We start from the raw sequence: 15,965 nt of genomic DNA on the forward strand, positions 1-15,965 counted from the left end.
ACGCTAGAGGTGTTTAACTTTTTAGATTGGTGCCTCGGGCGCTCGGATGTACAATCGAGGAGTCAAGACTCAATTTCGCTAGAAGAGCTTTCGAGTGTACTAGCTTGTATGGATAGAGCAGTAAGGGATGGCTCTGATGAGTTAGCATCTCATTTTGCTACAGGTCTGCTTAAAAAGAGAGCTCTCTATTGTAGCTTTACGGGCGAAAGCAGTTTCTCCCGCTCAGAAAGCGGAGTTATTATTCGCCCCCTTCTCTACGCATTTATTTCCGCAGTCCATGATTAAGGATCTGTCGGTAAATTTGCAAGAAAAAGCAACAAGGGACCTCTTGACTCAATCTTCAAGACGACCTACTCCTCAGGCTTCTACTTCACATCCAGCACCCAAGAATAAATTTAAGCCCTTTCGTGGAGCACCTTCCTCTAGAGGTTCCTCGAGAGGAAGGGGTCCTTCAGAGGTAAGATCTCTTCTACCAAGAAGGGAAAAAAATTGACATTTCTGCCCTTCAGGCACCTGTAGGTGCGAGACTCACCTTATTTGCTCAGGCATGGAGGACGATAGGGGCGGACACCTGGACCCTAGATGTGATCGAGAGAGGATACAAGATCCCTTTCCTCTCTACGCCTCCTTTGAGCACGAAGCCGATAGACCTTCGCACATACCAGTCAGAGAAGCAACAGATCTTACTCGACCTTCTAGATCAAATGTTGGAAAAGAAGGCCGTAGAGGAAGTTCTGATGCTGGATTCCCCAGGCTTCTACAACAGGTTATTCCTGGTTCCGAAGCAGTCTGGGGGATGGAGACCTGTCCTAGACGTCAGCAGACTGAACATTTTTGTAAAGAAAGAAAAATTCAGGATGGAAACTTCTCAGTCTGTGCTAGGAGCCTTGAGACCATTGATTGGATGGTGTCATTGGACCTTCAAGACGCTTATTCCACGTCCCGATCCATCCCCACCCCAATCAAGGAAGTTCCTGAGGTTCGTCTTAAAAGGACAGGTCTTCCAGTTCAGGGCTCTGTGCTTCGGTCTGAGTACGGCGCCGATGGTTTTTACTTTCCTCATGCGGAATGTGGCGAAATGGCTTCACTTATCGAAAATAAGAGTCTCGCTCTACCTGGACGACTGGCTAATCAAGTCGCCTTCGAAGTCAAGGTGCCTGGAGGACCTTCAGACGACATTACAGCTGACGAAGGCCCTCCTGGGCCTTATAGTAAATTACGAAAAGTCCCATCTGATCCCCACGCAGTCCATCGTGTATCTGGGGATTCAGATGGATTCAGCGGCTTTTCAAGCTTTCCATCAAAGGAACGTCAGCAGAGATGCTTAGAGAAAGTGTTAGCCTTCTTAGGAAAGAAACATGCTCGGCGAAGGAATGGATGAGTCTGCTGGGACCATTTCTTCGCTGGAGAAGTTTTGTTTCCCTGGGGAGGTTGCACCTCAGGCCACTCCAGTTTTTTATGGCAGAAAAACTGGAAAGACAGAATCTAGACTCGACTTTGATTATATCAAAAACGTCAAGATCATCTGAAGTGGTGGCAAGATCCGACCAAACTCTCGGAAGGGATGTCCCTCAGCTTTTGAGCCCCGACCTAGTGTTGTTCTCAGACGCCTCCATGGTGGGCTGGGGAGCGACACTAGGAAAGGAGGAAGTGTCAGGCCTCTGGAGAGGGGAACAGAGGTCCTGGCACATAAACTTAAAGGAGTTGGAGGCTATTCGGTTGGCTCTTCAGTTCTTCGAAGAACGATTGGTGAGCCGAGTTGTCCAGATCAACTCGGACAACACTACGGCTCTCGCTTACATAAAAAAGCAGGGGGGGGACACACTCTCGGTCACTGTTCGTGATAGCGAGAGACATCCTTCTATGGGCGAAGGCGGCGAAACATAGTGATCCTGACAAGGTTCATTTCAGGAATTCAAAATGTTCGAGCGGATCTTTAAGCCGTCGACATCAGATGCTTCCCACAGAATGGACCCTACATCTAGAAGTTTGTCAAGAGCTATGGAAGTTGTGGGGACGGCCGCTAGTCGACCTCTTCGCAACCTCGAAAACGAAGAGGCTTCCGATTTATTGCTCTCCAGTTCTCGACCCGGAAGCAATAGCGGTAGATGCCATCCTATGGGACTGGACGGGGATGGATGTGTACGCCTTTCCCCCGTTCAAACTCTTAGGAGAGGTAACAAGGAAGTTTGCGGCGTCGCCAGGAGCGAGAATGACTCTGATCGCCCCCTTTTGGCCCTCAAGCGATTGGTTCACGGAGGTCATGTCTCTTCTAGTAGACTTCCCGAGAACCCTGCCAGAGAGAGTCGATCTTCTCAACAGCCCCACTTCGAGAGGTACCACGGAAACCTCTCCGCTCTGAGTCTGACTGCGTTCAGACTATCAAGAAGTTGGCCAGAGCGAGAGGTTTTTCAAGATCAGTGGCAGAGGGCTATTGCCAATGCGAGAAGAGCTCCTCTCGAGCAGTTTATCAGTCGAAGTGGACTGTCTTCAGGAGATGGTGTAGGAGGAAAGGTATTTCCTCCTCCACAACCTCTGTGAACCAAATCGCTGAGTTCTCCTGCATTTGAGAAATGTGGACAAATTAGCAGTGCCCATAAAAGGATATAAGAGCATGCTGTCAAGCTGTCTTCCGCCACAGAGGATTAGATCTGACAAACTGATAAAGATCTTCACGATCTTTTGAGATCGTTTGAGACAACCAAAGTACTACAACCAAAGGTTCCATCATGGAACCTTGATGTAGTTCTAAGATTCTTGATGTCGGCTCCCTTTGAACCTATGCATGCTGCCTCATTGAGAGACACTACTAGAAAGGCGATTTTTCTAACTGCTCTTGCCACGGCAAAGAGAGTTAGTGAAATTCAAGCAATTAGTAAAGAGGTGGGTTTCAGAGGACACGTGCAGTGTGCTCCTTGGATCCTAATTTCTTAGCGAAGAATGAGAACCATCTAACCCCTGGCCAAAAACCTTTGAAATCCAAGGGGTTAACAGAGTTCATCGGACAAGAGCCAGAGAGAGTCCTGTGCCCTGTCAGGCTCTCAAATTTTACATGCAAAAGACCAAAGATTGTCGGGGTCCTTCGGAGAACTTATGGTGTTCTGTTAAGAGACCCGACTTTCCTATGTCGAAGAATGCACTGGCATTCTTTTTGCGAAACACCATCACGGAGGCCCATGCGTCCTGCTCGGATGGTGATATGAAGCTTTTGAAAATAAAAGCCCATGGAAGTGAGAGCGGTTGCGACTTCAATGGCATTTCGAAAGAATATGGCACTTAATGATATCATTAGCGCTACCTTTTGGCGAAGCAACTCTGTGTTTGCTTCACATTACCTGCGGGATGTGAAGACGGCATATGAGAACTGCGAGTCGCTTGGACCATACATATCCGCAGAAATGGTGTTGGGGGCAGGGAGCAGCACAAATACTACCCTATAGAAAAGGGTAGGTGTGCTTTTTAATTTTGGTGTTGGTTTATGGTTGAAGGGTTGGTTGCTTGAGGCGCCTTCCCTTTCTTTAGCCTATGAAGTTATGGGACTAACTTCGATAGGTTAGGTCAGGTGGTAGTTTTTTAGCTTCGTTGCCCTCACAGTATGGTCAATATGGTCTAGTCACATTGTGGTCACGCCCCCGTTGACAGATCATCTAGAGCGCACCAACTACACAGGTCACTACCTTGTTGGCAACTCTAGTAAAGCAAAAGCAGACTTCGGTGACAGTAATCAAGAAGTCAGCTATGCTAACAGGTAAGGAATCAAAGATGTCAATCATCTGCACTTGAGGGGTTTCCAAAATCCTTCTATTCTGTCCTTCCCACCTCCAATGGTGGGATTCAGCTATATATATCTGACAGGTAGTTTCATGAACAAAATGTTATTGTTATGATACAATAAAGTTTGTTCATACTTACCTGGCAGATATATATAATTAAAGTACCCACCCACCTCCCTCAGGGGACAGTGGTATGTGTAGAAAATGGGAATGATTCTGATAGAAAAAATGGAATGATTTTTTTTTCCCCCCCCCTGATATCCGCCTCCCAGCGGCGGGAATGGGTACTAACCACCTGGCCGCCCACTGCGTGTGCCGGGAGTTTTGAAATTCTGTCGGACGTCGGAGAATACAGCTATATATATATCTGCCAGGTAAGTATGAACAAACTTTATTGTATCATAACAATAACATTTTCCAAGACATGGGGAATTTATGAAATAACTTATTGTATTCGTGTATTTCTACAACCATTTTCTGGAAATAAATTGGTAGATCCAAATACAGTATGCATAAGACAATTTTTTCAATGGCTCATATTTTAGAAATCAAAGATTTACGACAGGTATTACTGTGGGGATGATGTTTCATTCCTGTGATCAACATAATTCTATATCTGGTCTTTTCTGTATCTTCATGCTCCACCTGGAGCAAGAACATTCCCCATAAATGAATAATAGGTTTGCAGAAGCGTATTGCAAGATACATAATTTAAAGTCAGAACAATGTTCTTCAATGGCAGGCAGATGAGACAAGATGAGACTTCATTATAACCAAAGGCAGTAAGCCATGTCAGTTCCATAAAGTTTTTACTAGTATATTATGTTAGGTCATTGTTGAAATTACTGTTTCTGGATGGAGAAAGCAACTTGATGGCAAGATTGGAACTCATAAAAGAATAGAAATAAGAGTCATGTTGTGTCCTGTAGGTCAGTTGGAGGAAGTAAGTCACAAATATTAGCCAGTATTTGTGTGTTCTTGATGCATCTTCCACTAACAGACAAGGACCACCTGTTAATGTATTCTAATGAACTATTGTCCTGAAAATTTTGAGAGGTTTGGTAAAAAAAATTACTTCCATGCTGAATTATTGTGCCTTTGTGATGTTGATTTTTTGTATAAAAAAAATTGCCTACATACTGTAAATGAGTGGTTCCCTCCATAATCTGACCGGTTTAAGTTGCAGGTGCAAATTGCAGTTAAAGTTTGATTGCTGTGGATTCATTTCATTCAACTACATTTCCTATAATATCTATTTAGATTTTGAACTTCCGTAGAGTAAATCTTTTATGTAAGAACCTCAAAGAAACAGAAGTTTCATGAATACGTAAACAGTTTTTAAGATGTATCTGTTGCTGAGAAAATATTTTTGCTTATATTACCAGGTTTTATATGGTACTCAGAACAACATGAGGAGACACAGAACTACTGAAGAAAGCAATTTCTTGAAGAATGACCATGAAGGTATGTATAATTTGTTATTCTTCATATTTTTTCAGTAATCTTCTAGTTATTTATTAATTTAAGAAAATATACAAGCCAGAGCCTGTATTGCATTTATTGAGGTTAATTTTGTTATTGAGTCAGTTGATATATCTTGCATGTAATATTGCTTAGCAAAGTTTAAAATGATGGGATGTATTATCAATCAAAATTTCTATATTTTTCATTAGCAATCTTTCACAACAGTTTTCAGATTTAGTGATTATACTTTGACATGGTTAAATTATATGTTAATTTTTGGTCTAATTTGTTTTTATTTACAGCCCAAAGCTTCAAGCCAAAGAAAGTATCCGGTTTTAACCAAGACCGTGGGAACATCCTTTTGCTCTTATTTTTATATGTGCTACAGGGTATCCCTCTTGGGCTAGCAGCTAGTATTCCTATGGTTTTACAGAACAGAAATGTTTCTTACAAAGATCAAGTGAGTGTAGTAAAATGAGTATTCTAATTAATTTGGATGTTGTACAGCTGTTTTGCATGTGAGAATTTTGTACTAGGCATATATAGAAGTGTACATATAAGGAAATAATTGATTTTAGCTTCACATTATTCCAGAAACAATGATATTTGAGCTCATGATTCTGAATCAGATTCTCTTATGCTTGAAAATCTTTTTACCTTTGCAGTTGTATATTAATTTTGTTACTTGACTGAGGCTAGTCATTTATCCACATAGATAAAAGGGCAAAAGAAAGTGTTAATGTAAAGGTAGACTTTGTTTGTTTCTGAGTTAAATGGTAAGCTCTCTAATTAGAACTGAGCCCTTCATTGGTCCATCAAGTAACTCTTGTTAGTGAAGATTTTTCTGCATATTTATGATAACAATTGAATGAAGGCCTTTTTCTTCACTTCTAAATCCCTAGTCAGGTTGCTGTTTTTGAGGAACCTTGTCCAGGTCTTTTAACACTCATTGAACAGCTCATTTCATAATTTGCTTTAGCATATGGGACACAGACGGTTACTGTTCCTGACTCCAACCCTCCCTATCCAGGCCTGGAAAAGATAAAAAGCACAATCACTGCTAAGTATAATAAGAGAAAACTGTACTCTATAAACCTGGGGGCGAGTCCATTCCTGAAGGCAAATGTCACTAGCACACATTGGACCCCCATATAAAACATAACTCCACAAGTTCCCCTTCCCTCCCAGATCACCCCTCCATCACTTCTCTTCTTTGTTGTTCTCCTTTTCCAGAGCTAAGTAAGAGGAAATCCCTTACCTCTGTACTGTGTTACATCCCTAGATTTCCCCTGCTTGTTCTTTCTCATTTTTGGCTCTCTCACTCTCTTTTGTTTAAATTAAGGTGCTGCTGCTTATTTTGCCTCCTTTTTTCAGCTTTTACATCTGTAATGGCACAACTTTACATTGGATTATAATATGAAAAAACAGAAGTAGTACTGTTTTCCCACAAAACAGTGAATTATTGTACTGTAACTTCAGATTTTCAGATTAGGTGGAAATGCTTTATTTTCACTGAGCAGACTCACATGAATAATTTCATTATTGAATTGTTTTATCCTATTTGTTTTTCCTGGTTAAATCTCTTATATAGTTTACTACTTCCATGTTTCTTCTCCTTGACTTGGGAGCTTTTCCTGTTAGAACCCTTGTGGTTTGAAAAATTCTGCTTTTCCAACTGGAGACAGGAATAAGTTGTTGATTTATTTCATGCTAAGTTGAAATATTTAAACGCCAGGTCTTTGTGTTGCTGATATCAACGCAGCATGCAGTGCACAGCAAAATTGAAAATGGTTGAAATAGCTCTAAAATGACAGATCACATGTGGTTAGAGTTACTAATAGCTGAGTAACATAGGTTGCTTGATTGGCATTGATTGAAATAAAAAAAACTTGGAAGGCTTCCCTTGTTCTTGGGCAACTTGGACCATTGAGGTCAGTTGTGGATGCAGACTGAGTGACTTGAATCGATACAGTTATTCTGTACTCATTTATGTCAGACTTTCAGTTGATGAAGCTGGACATAAAATTAACTCTTTCCTTTATGTCTAGCTTGTGGACTTTCTGCCTGAATTCCTTCTGGTCTAGATCTTCAGCATATTGTCCTTTTACCATGATATTGTAGGTCTTGTTCAAAGGAGTCATCTCTCATTGTTACTCTGTAATCCCTTGGCTGTTACTGGAGTTTGAGATCACTATTGAGTAATTGTTACTTTGATTATGTATAATGAAAGATTATGTTAGAGAAGATAATTTTGAATTCTTAGGTGTTGGGGAGCTGTAAATGGGCTCTCTCTAGTTTACTAGTGAATATGTATAGTACTGTAGTTATATTCATTAAAGTATTCATGATTCATTAAAGGATTTCTGAATTTACTGTTGCATCTATTTATAAACTCTAAATTACCTCTTATTAATCTGTGTAAAATCCAGTTTTGTATAGTTTTCTTGCCTTGAGGTTTAAATTGTTGTATGATGCTGAATTTAGTAAGTACTTTTTATTTTTTCTCTTAGGCCACCTTCAGTTTATCATTCTGGCCTTTCAGCATCAAGCTGTTGTGGGCACCCTTGGTGGATTCGTTATATTTTCAGACAATGGGACGCCGTAAATCATGGCTTGTTCCTGCTCAATATTTTATTGGTAAGTTTAATGTGAACAAAGAGCATTGGAAATGCAGCTTTGCAACACATGTTTCTTATATTTAGAAAGTAAAGTTACCTTTATAAGTTAAACATAGTTTATTGTGTATTACAGATAAAATTAACGTAGAATTATTTTTCTATACTGTATGACATTAATGATGATCAAAGCTTCTAATATTAGGTAATCATATAGTGAATCGTTTTTTATAAAGTGCTAGCTCATTTGCTCCTGTAACCATTGTCTTTACCAGGATTGTTCATGCTGATTTTGTCATCAAATATCAACCGTCTCCTCGGAGAAGAAACGGATCTTCCTCCTAATGTGTCCCTCATAACATGCGTCTTCTTTGCTCTGAACTTTTTAGCTGCAACACAAGACATAGCTGTTGATGGGTGGGCTCTTACTATATTATCAAGGTAAGGATATTCATGCAAGTTTTTTTAGATTGAAGGAAATTCAGATCTTTATCATGGTTTGTAAACTGGATACATTATTTATTGCAGTTTTTGCTTCAACTTGTCAGTTATTTTTTAACATTTTGGTTACTGATATTGTGCCAAAATTAACTTTGGTTTAAACCTTTAATTCAGTGTTACTACTACTAATTTACCAGTAGTAGTATTTGTACCTACTGACCAAGAAGTGAGAATTTTACTTTAAGTGCTAACATATCAGTCTTGCTTACAGATTATATGGAAGTATAAATTATTTCAAGATATTCAAGCTCCTTTGAGAGTACCATTGTTGTCACATTTTTAAGTTGTGAAATGTTCATTATTTTGGTTGAAAGTTCTTGAAGTTACATCTACAATATACCGACAAATACAAAAACAGACGAATGGTATATGTTTTGCTTTAATTCCACAAAGGGCTTGATTATTGCTGTTTCGTTGAGTACTGGATTAAAGTGCGCATTCACAGAGTTCATTATGCAATCAGTAATCAGTAATGTGGTTAGTGAGTCACACAATGACAGGGGTCATTGTCTGTGATAGGTCAGTTATCCGTTGCTCTAACTTGTGCCTTCTTGTTGGTTTTTTCTAGTAGTAAGCAGTTATCTGGTAGGATTTGCTCTCGAGGGTACCTGCCTTCAAGTGAGTTGTTGTTGGCAGTTATCATAGCCATATGTGGGCTAGATTAGTTGGCAGGAGGCATGTCCATCTCCAAACATTCTATTGAGGGACTGGAGTGACACAGGTGTCTGCCCAACAGTGGCGTAACTAGCTTTAGCATGGGTGGCCGCACGTAGGGGTAAGGGCAGGCACTTGTCCCCCCTGAAACCCTTTGACCACAGGAGGTTACAGTTCCTTTTCAAATGAACAGTGACTAGCTTGAGAAAAATGTATTATATTTAACTACATCAATTTGTTTTCCTCTAATTCTACAGTACATTCTTTCTTTATAAGTAAATTAAATGTATCCTTATTATATATTGTATAAGATTTGAATGCAATATATAACTGCATTATTCTTTCAAGAAATGTTTGATTTCAGTTGAACAGTACTAATATGGAACTATTGAAAAAAAGATCAATGTAATTTACTGTATTTTTTCTTATTGTATCTTGTTTCACTTAAATTATTGGCATTGCAACTCCACTGTGTGTGCCCCCCCTGCTCCCTGAGTTATGCTACTGCTACCCAGCAGGAATTGAGGTCTTAGAATCTGAGGCTGAGGGAGGACTTACAGAGCCACAGTTTCTACCTTTATATCATCTGTTATACTCTCCACCTCTCCTTTGGCCAATTAGAATTAGAGCAGCTTTGATGAACATATTTATCCAAGGCAAGCTGAACACAACATTCATTTGGTTCTTCAGTTACTGTCCACATACAGTATACGTTTCAGGGATTACCCAGAAGGTTAGAACATCTCTTTTTGATACATTTCTAACATGATTTATATAATATATAATCACTGATATTATGCAATCAGGACCATAAGCAAAACAATAACAAAATATAACTATGGTATGTACAAATCAGCATCTCACCTTTGAATGATCACTGCAAATGTAAAGTACTAGAAGAAAAATCTGCTAAACAAGACTGAAAACCAGTTATTTGGGATGAATCTTCCATACTGTCAAAGGTAGTAAGCTATTTTTAACAGTAGGTAAGTAAAGTATCCAAATGATACTAAATTATATTATGAATATTTATGTTCTTGATCGACAATAGTGGGAAGGCAAGTAAAGTTCGACAGAACAATCCAGATAAGTGACATTCTTGGTTTTACCTACCTAACATTATTGTAATAAGCATTATCTTAGTGGCCACTGTATTTGTTAGTGAAAGCATCGCAGGAGCTACAAACAACACAAAGCTAAATATCTTTAAGGTAATCTGCTACGAGCCTATAAAAAGAAAAGAAAATTACCTAGCAACTTGAAACAAGCATTAGACAGAGCTTAAAGATCCTTCTTAATATAAATAAAAAGTTTGTACATTGCTGAAATTCCTGTGATATATACAAGTACTGTATACCAAAACTTTGGTCAAAGGACCACAGAATGATGGTGAAAAGTATTGTAAAAGGCAAGTGTAAGGCAATGATAATGGTGAAATTGAATATCAAGGCAATTCTTAACCAAATTTCTGACAAGGCAGGGGCTCAAAAAGCTTGCACATGCATACAATGGAACCTTGTTGATAACTTACCTTTGTCCTTCTTCAAAGGTTTTTTTGTTTTTGTTTAGGAACATTTTTAAGTTATGAATTTGTATTTAAATTAATTTTTTTGTACTGGGGCCAAATACATTTTATTGGATTTTTATACTGTGAATTTTTTTCAGGGACAATGTTGGCTGGGCTTCAACATGTAACTCAGTAGGACAGACAGCTGGTTATTTCTTAGGGTATGTCGTCTTTCTTGCCCTGGAATCAAAGGATTTTTGTGTCAACTATCTGGGACAAACTGATTCTGTGGTAACACTTCCTGGTAAATTAATTTATTTTGATGTTGAACATCCTACTGAATATATTTTTTAAGGAATAATGCTAACAGTTGGCTGAGGATACTTGACTATTGCCAGAAAATTTTGTTGTTGTTTTAATACTCATAATTTCAAGAAAAATAATTTTTCCAAATAAAATAATTACAAAATCTGAAATACCAGTTTTGATAACAATTACCTCTTGAATAAAATGAAATTACAGTAAAAGCTTATGTTGACCCAAACAGTCCATGACCATTTCTTGCTAGAAACTGTGATTATTTATGTGCTAAGTTCTTGACAGAATTATCATCTATTCCCTTATCCCAATAAAGACAAATGAGAACTGAAGTTCTTAAGTGTCTGCATGTCGCTGCACTAACAGTTTAGATTACATACTCTAGTTTTGGTTCATTTTGCAGGTTTTCTTTTTTTCTGGGGAATTGTGTTCATTTTTACAACCACTGCGGTTTGGGCGCTGAAGAGTGAAACTGATGAATCAGAGGTAAGACTGCAATGCACGTTGTGAAGTGTGATATTCTAGCTCAAAATTAATAGGAAATATTTTGGATTTAACTAACTTGATTTATTTATTGATTCAGATTAAGACATTTGAAGTCTTTCCACTGACTGTTGAAATAATTTGACATAAAGTCCAGAGGTTCTTATATTTTTGGCTTAAAAGAGATTTCTGTCATCATTGTGAAGTTTCATGAATCAAACTTTGAGTTCAATTGATGATTGTTTGGTTTAAAAAAAGACTGCAGATGGATGTGACATTTTTAATAGAATGTATAGGTTCTTATACTAATTTAACACATATTGCACATTTACAAATACATCTGTTCCCAATGTAAGTTGTTGATGTAGAATATATAATACAACGGCACCTCAGTGTAATGAACAGTTTTTGGGTACCAGACATCCTGATATAGTAGTGAAGACCCAAGACCAGTTAGTATGAACTACACAATATCACTGAGTCACTGCAATGAAATGTATGTTATAAATGTATAGTCATAACAGAAAATTAACTCCCTTAGGAAAGCCAACAAATAAAAGGTTTCACTTATATAACTTACCCGGTGGTTACATATAGCTGTCGTCTCCTGACGTCACGGCAGAATTTGAAATTCGCGGTAGCGCTAATGGTTTGACAGGTGATCCCTCTACTCCCGCCCTCTACCGGGTACCGGGAACCATTCCAACCATAAATCAGAAGTTTCCTGCCGTCGGAACCGGTAACACGGTTCCTCTGCTGGTTGGAATTTGGATTTGATCATCTTGGTTTTCTCCTTTTGGTGATGTACCTTGAGTTTACTGATCTTTTTGCTAGCGCTATAGTTATTTTGGTTTTGATATTGTTGTCCTTTTTAGGAATTATTTTGAATTCTTCACGATGTCTGACACTGGCTCTGTTCAGTATAGGGTGTGTAGTAGTGGGTGTAAGACTAGACTTCTTAAAGCTTCACTTGATCCTCATTCTACTTGTGTTAGTTGTAGGGGACGTGAATGTTCTTTTGAGAATTCGTGTGAAGAATGTAAGTCTCTAACATCTCAGGAGTGGAAGGCACTGGGAAAGTATATGAGAAAGTTAGAAAAAGATAGAATCAGAAAGGCTTCACAGAGATCTTCTTCTAAGTTATTGAGTAGCCAGGATATTCCTCTGAATTCTATTAATCCTGTTCCTATTAACCCCGTAGTGGTTGCTCCTGCCCTCGAATCTGTATCTCCCGATCCCGATCCCGTGTCAGTATTACGAGCCGATATGGACTCGAAATTTGTCTCTTTCCTCACCACTATGCAGAAAATGGGTGAGACAGTGCAAGAAGTGGTAGTTAAGTGTGATAAATTACTTAGTGCAAGTGTAGTGGAGGAGGTGGTTGTTCGGCCCGTTCGTTCTCCTAGGTCTAGGCCCCTGTCAAACTCCCCAGATCCTGGGAGGAGGCACGCCGAAAACCGAAGGGAGGCGAGCGGGACCTGCTCCCGAGCAGCCGCCCCCTCCCCCCAAGCAAATCCTGGTAGCCGTATCCCAGGATGCTTGCGCTCACCATTGGAAAGGATTTTGCGAGGAAGGAAGTTTTTCGTCAAGTGACTCTAGTTTCAATGATTGTTTCCTCCTTTATAGAGGTTGGCGTAATAAGACTTCTAGACCGCTGAAAAGTCGCGCGATGTTTCGCCTGCTGCGGTTCCCAAGAAGGTGGCGGCTGCCGAACCTTCTTGTAGTTTTTGGGAGGAGCCTGAAGCTTTTTCTCCGGCGGTTTCGATTTATCGCCCTTCTCTCATAGAAGTGGAGAAGCCGAACACGCACACTCCTTCGGAGCCTCCTCCAGAGCCTCCTCAAGCGATAACTCCTGCGGCTCCAGACGTGTTTGTGGATCATCCTTCTACACCTCCCGCGCCTTCTACGTCGGTGGATCCTCAACCTTCGGTGTTTGAACAGATGAATGCCAAGTTAGGCAGTATCTTGGAGCTTTTTGGCAAGTCTCTTTCGTCCCCGAATGCGCTCCCGACCGCCTTACATCTTCCGCAGATTACTGTGCAGTCCTCTTCGCAGGCTCCTTTGCAGTCGCCTCTTCAGGCTCAGACTCTCCATGTGACTCCTCTTCAGACGCCACTTCAGGCGCCTGGTCGGACTCCTTTCCTGACTCCGTCTATGGCGCCACGTCAGGCTCTCGCTCGAGCGCCACCTCAGCCGCCAGCTCAGCCGCCAACGCAGCCGCCAGCTCAGCCGCCTGGATACGTCTCAGTACAGGCTCAGACGTCTTCTTCTGCTTTCTCACACCCTCCTCGGACGCATCAGGGTGTGACTTCGCCGAACAGGATTTCCTCCATGCCGATGGAATGTTCGCCAGTTTCGTCGAATGAAGCTTCGGATTTGGAGGAAGAAGGAGAAGGACTTACAGAAAAAGACAAGCATTTGTCGGGGTATAAACTCCTTTTACGATCCTTCGTTGACAACTTTGGAGATTCTTTTGCGCCTTCCGTTCCAGTTTCTCCTAGTTCGCAGTGGAAAAAGGACAGTAAGCCTGACTCCTCGTCCTCGTTCACGCGTCTCGTCCTCTCGATTTCGGCTAAGAAAGCTATCAAGAAAGTTAACGCTTGGCTTTTGGAGAAGAGGGAACAGGGGAAAAATGTTTTTTGTCTTCCCCTTCGAGACTTTCGTCAAGGAGCCGTGTCTGTATGACACTGGAGAAGTTTTTTCCCTGGGTGTGACTGCCTCCGCTCAGGGAGACTTTTCTAGTCTCGTGGACTCTTCCGCAGAGCAGCCCTTAATACTGCTAAGATTTTCTTTTCAACAAATGAACTGGAGCATCTTTGCAAGAGTGTTTCCGTGTTTTTCGAAGTTGTTAGCTTCCTGGATTGGGCCATTGCTTCGCTGGCCAGGAAAGTCAAGTCATTTTGGACTTCGGATGGAGCAGTTGAAGGATTTTGCCTCGGTACTGGATTGTATCGATAAAGGCATCTGTGATGGAGCTTCGGAGCTCGCTGCCATTTTCGCCTCTGGAGTGTTGAAGAAGAGACAGCTTTGGTGCTCCTTCTTGTCGAAAGGGGTTTCATCGAACCAGAATCTGCCTTGCTCTTCTCTCCTTTGGACAAGAAACACCTTTTTCCGCAAGAGATTGTGAGCGAGATCGCTCAATCTTTAACACAGAAAGCGACCCAGGATCTTTTATCACAGTCAGTGAAGAAGCCCAGGAAGATAGCTCTGGTTCTTTCTGCTTCTCGGAGTGCTCCCTCCACGGAAGCTCCTAAACCATTTCGAGGGAGAGCTCCCGTTCGATCTTCCTCCAGGTTTCGTGGGAGAGGTAGAGCCTCTTCTAAAACCACTCCCTCTTCCATCAAGAAGTAGGTCCCGTAGTCCTCCACACAGCAGTAGAGCCAGATTACACCTTTTCTTTTCTGGCAGACCTGGTTTCATCTCGGAGCGGATCCTTGGACAGTCCAGGTCCTGAAGGAAGGATACACCATTACCGTTCATCAAGCACCCCCCTCTCACAGAATTTCCTGTGAATTTGTCAGCCTACTCGGAGAACTCCGAAAAATTTGCTGCCCTCCATCAAGAAGTTCTCGCCTTACTGGAAAAGAGGGCCATAGAGTTAGTGGACTCTCTGCAGGAACCAGGATTTTACAATCGCCTTTTCCTGGTAAAGAAGGCCACGGGGGTTGGAGACCGGTGTTGGACGTCAGTGCCCTGAACGTCTTTGTCCTGAAGACGAAGTTTTCTATGGAAACGACCCAATCGGTATTAGCAGCTCTTCATCCTGGAGATTGGATGGTTTCCATAGACCTTCGGGACACTTATTTTCATATTCCGATTCATTCGGAATCGAGAAGATTCCTGAGATTCGTGTTCAAGGGCCGCATTTATCAGTTCAGGGCCCTCTCTTCGGCCTGTCGACAGCTCCACAAGTGTCACCAGAGTTCTGTCGTCAGTAGCAATGTGGCTTCATCTAGACGGGATACGAATATCCATGTATCTAGACGATTGGCTTCTCAGGGCAAGGTCCAGACAGAAGTGTGTGGAGGACCTACAAAAGACTTTAAGGATGACGGAAAGCCTAGGTTTGTTAGTAAACAAGGAAAAGTCATGTCTCACTCCTTCTCAGGAGATAGTTTATTTAGGAGTGAGACTGAATTCAGTTCTTTTTCAGGCTTTTCCGTCTCGCCAAAGGATCGACTCTTGCCTGAACAAAATAGACGAATTTCTCGTCAGACAAACTTGCTCGGCGAAGATCAGTGGATGAGCCTTTTAGGAACCTTGGCTTCAATAGAGCAATTTGTAAGTCTGGGGCAGGCTCACATGAGACCACTTCAATTTTACTTGAAGCAGAAGTGGCAAAGGAAGAAGTTCCCAGACTCCTTCGTGTTCCCCATCTCGGAAGGAATCAAACAGGACCTACTTTGGTGGAAATCAGAAGGAAGGCTAGAGGAAGGCTTGTCTCTAAGCCAGTTGAGCCCCAACCTTACGCTTTTGTCAGACGCATCGGACAAAGGGTGGGGAGCTACTCTGGGGAGAAAGGAAGTGTCGGACTTTGGCAGATTCATCAGAGAAGCTGGCACATAAATCTAAAAGAGTTGAAGGCGATTCATTTGGCTCTAATGCACTTCAAGACAGAGGTAAGAGGGAAAGTAGTGCTGGTTCAAGCAG

General features: G+C 41.2%; 1 protein-coding gene across 3 annotated transcripts in view; it reads left to right on the forward strand.

The window, feature by feature from the left end:
• Window positions 1-15,965, forward strand: part of LOC135197168 (acetyl-coenzyme A transporter 1-like) — an 81,578-nt gene that overhangs the window by 12,664 nt on the left and 52,949 nt on the right. For 2 of the 3 annotated variants that reach the window (XM_064224151.1, XM_064224150.1), the window contains exons 2-7: window positions 5,159-5,237; window positions 5,540-5,697; window positions 7,748-7,874; window positions 8,128-8,293; window positions 10,673-10,818; window positions 11,236-11,318. In XM_064224151.1, coding sequence (XP_064080221.1) covers window positions 5,183-5,237; window positions 5,540-5,697; window positions 7,748-7,874; window positions 8,128-8,293; window positions 10,673-10,818; window positions 11,236-11,318 — 735 coding nt within the window. In that variant the 5' untranslated portion in view covers window positions 5,159-5,182. Of the gene's footprint in view, window positions 1-5,158; window positions 5,238-5,539; window positions 5,698-7,747; window positions 7,875-8,127; window positions 8,294-10,672; window positions 10,819-11,235; window positions 11,319-15,965 lie in introns of those variants that run through there. The other variant, XM_064224152.1, reaches the window with a different exon arrangement.

Source organism: Macrobrachium nipponense, chromosome 18 (assembly GCF_015104395.2).
Source record: "Macrobrachium nipponense isolate FS-2020 chromosome 18, ASM1510439v2, whole genome shotgun sequence".
Taxonomy (NCBI): domain Eukaryota; kingdom Metazoa; phylum Arthropoda; class Malacostraca; order Decapoda; family Palaemonidae; genus Macrobrachium; species Macrobrachium nipponense.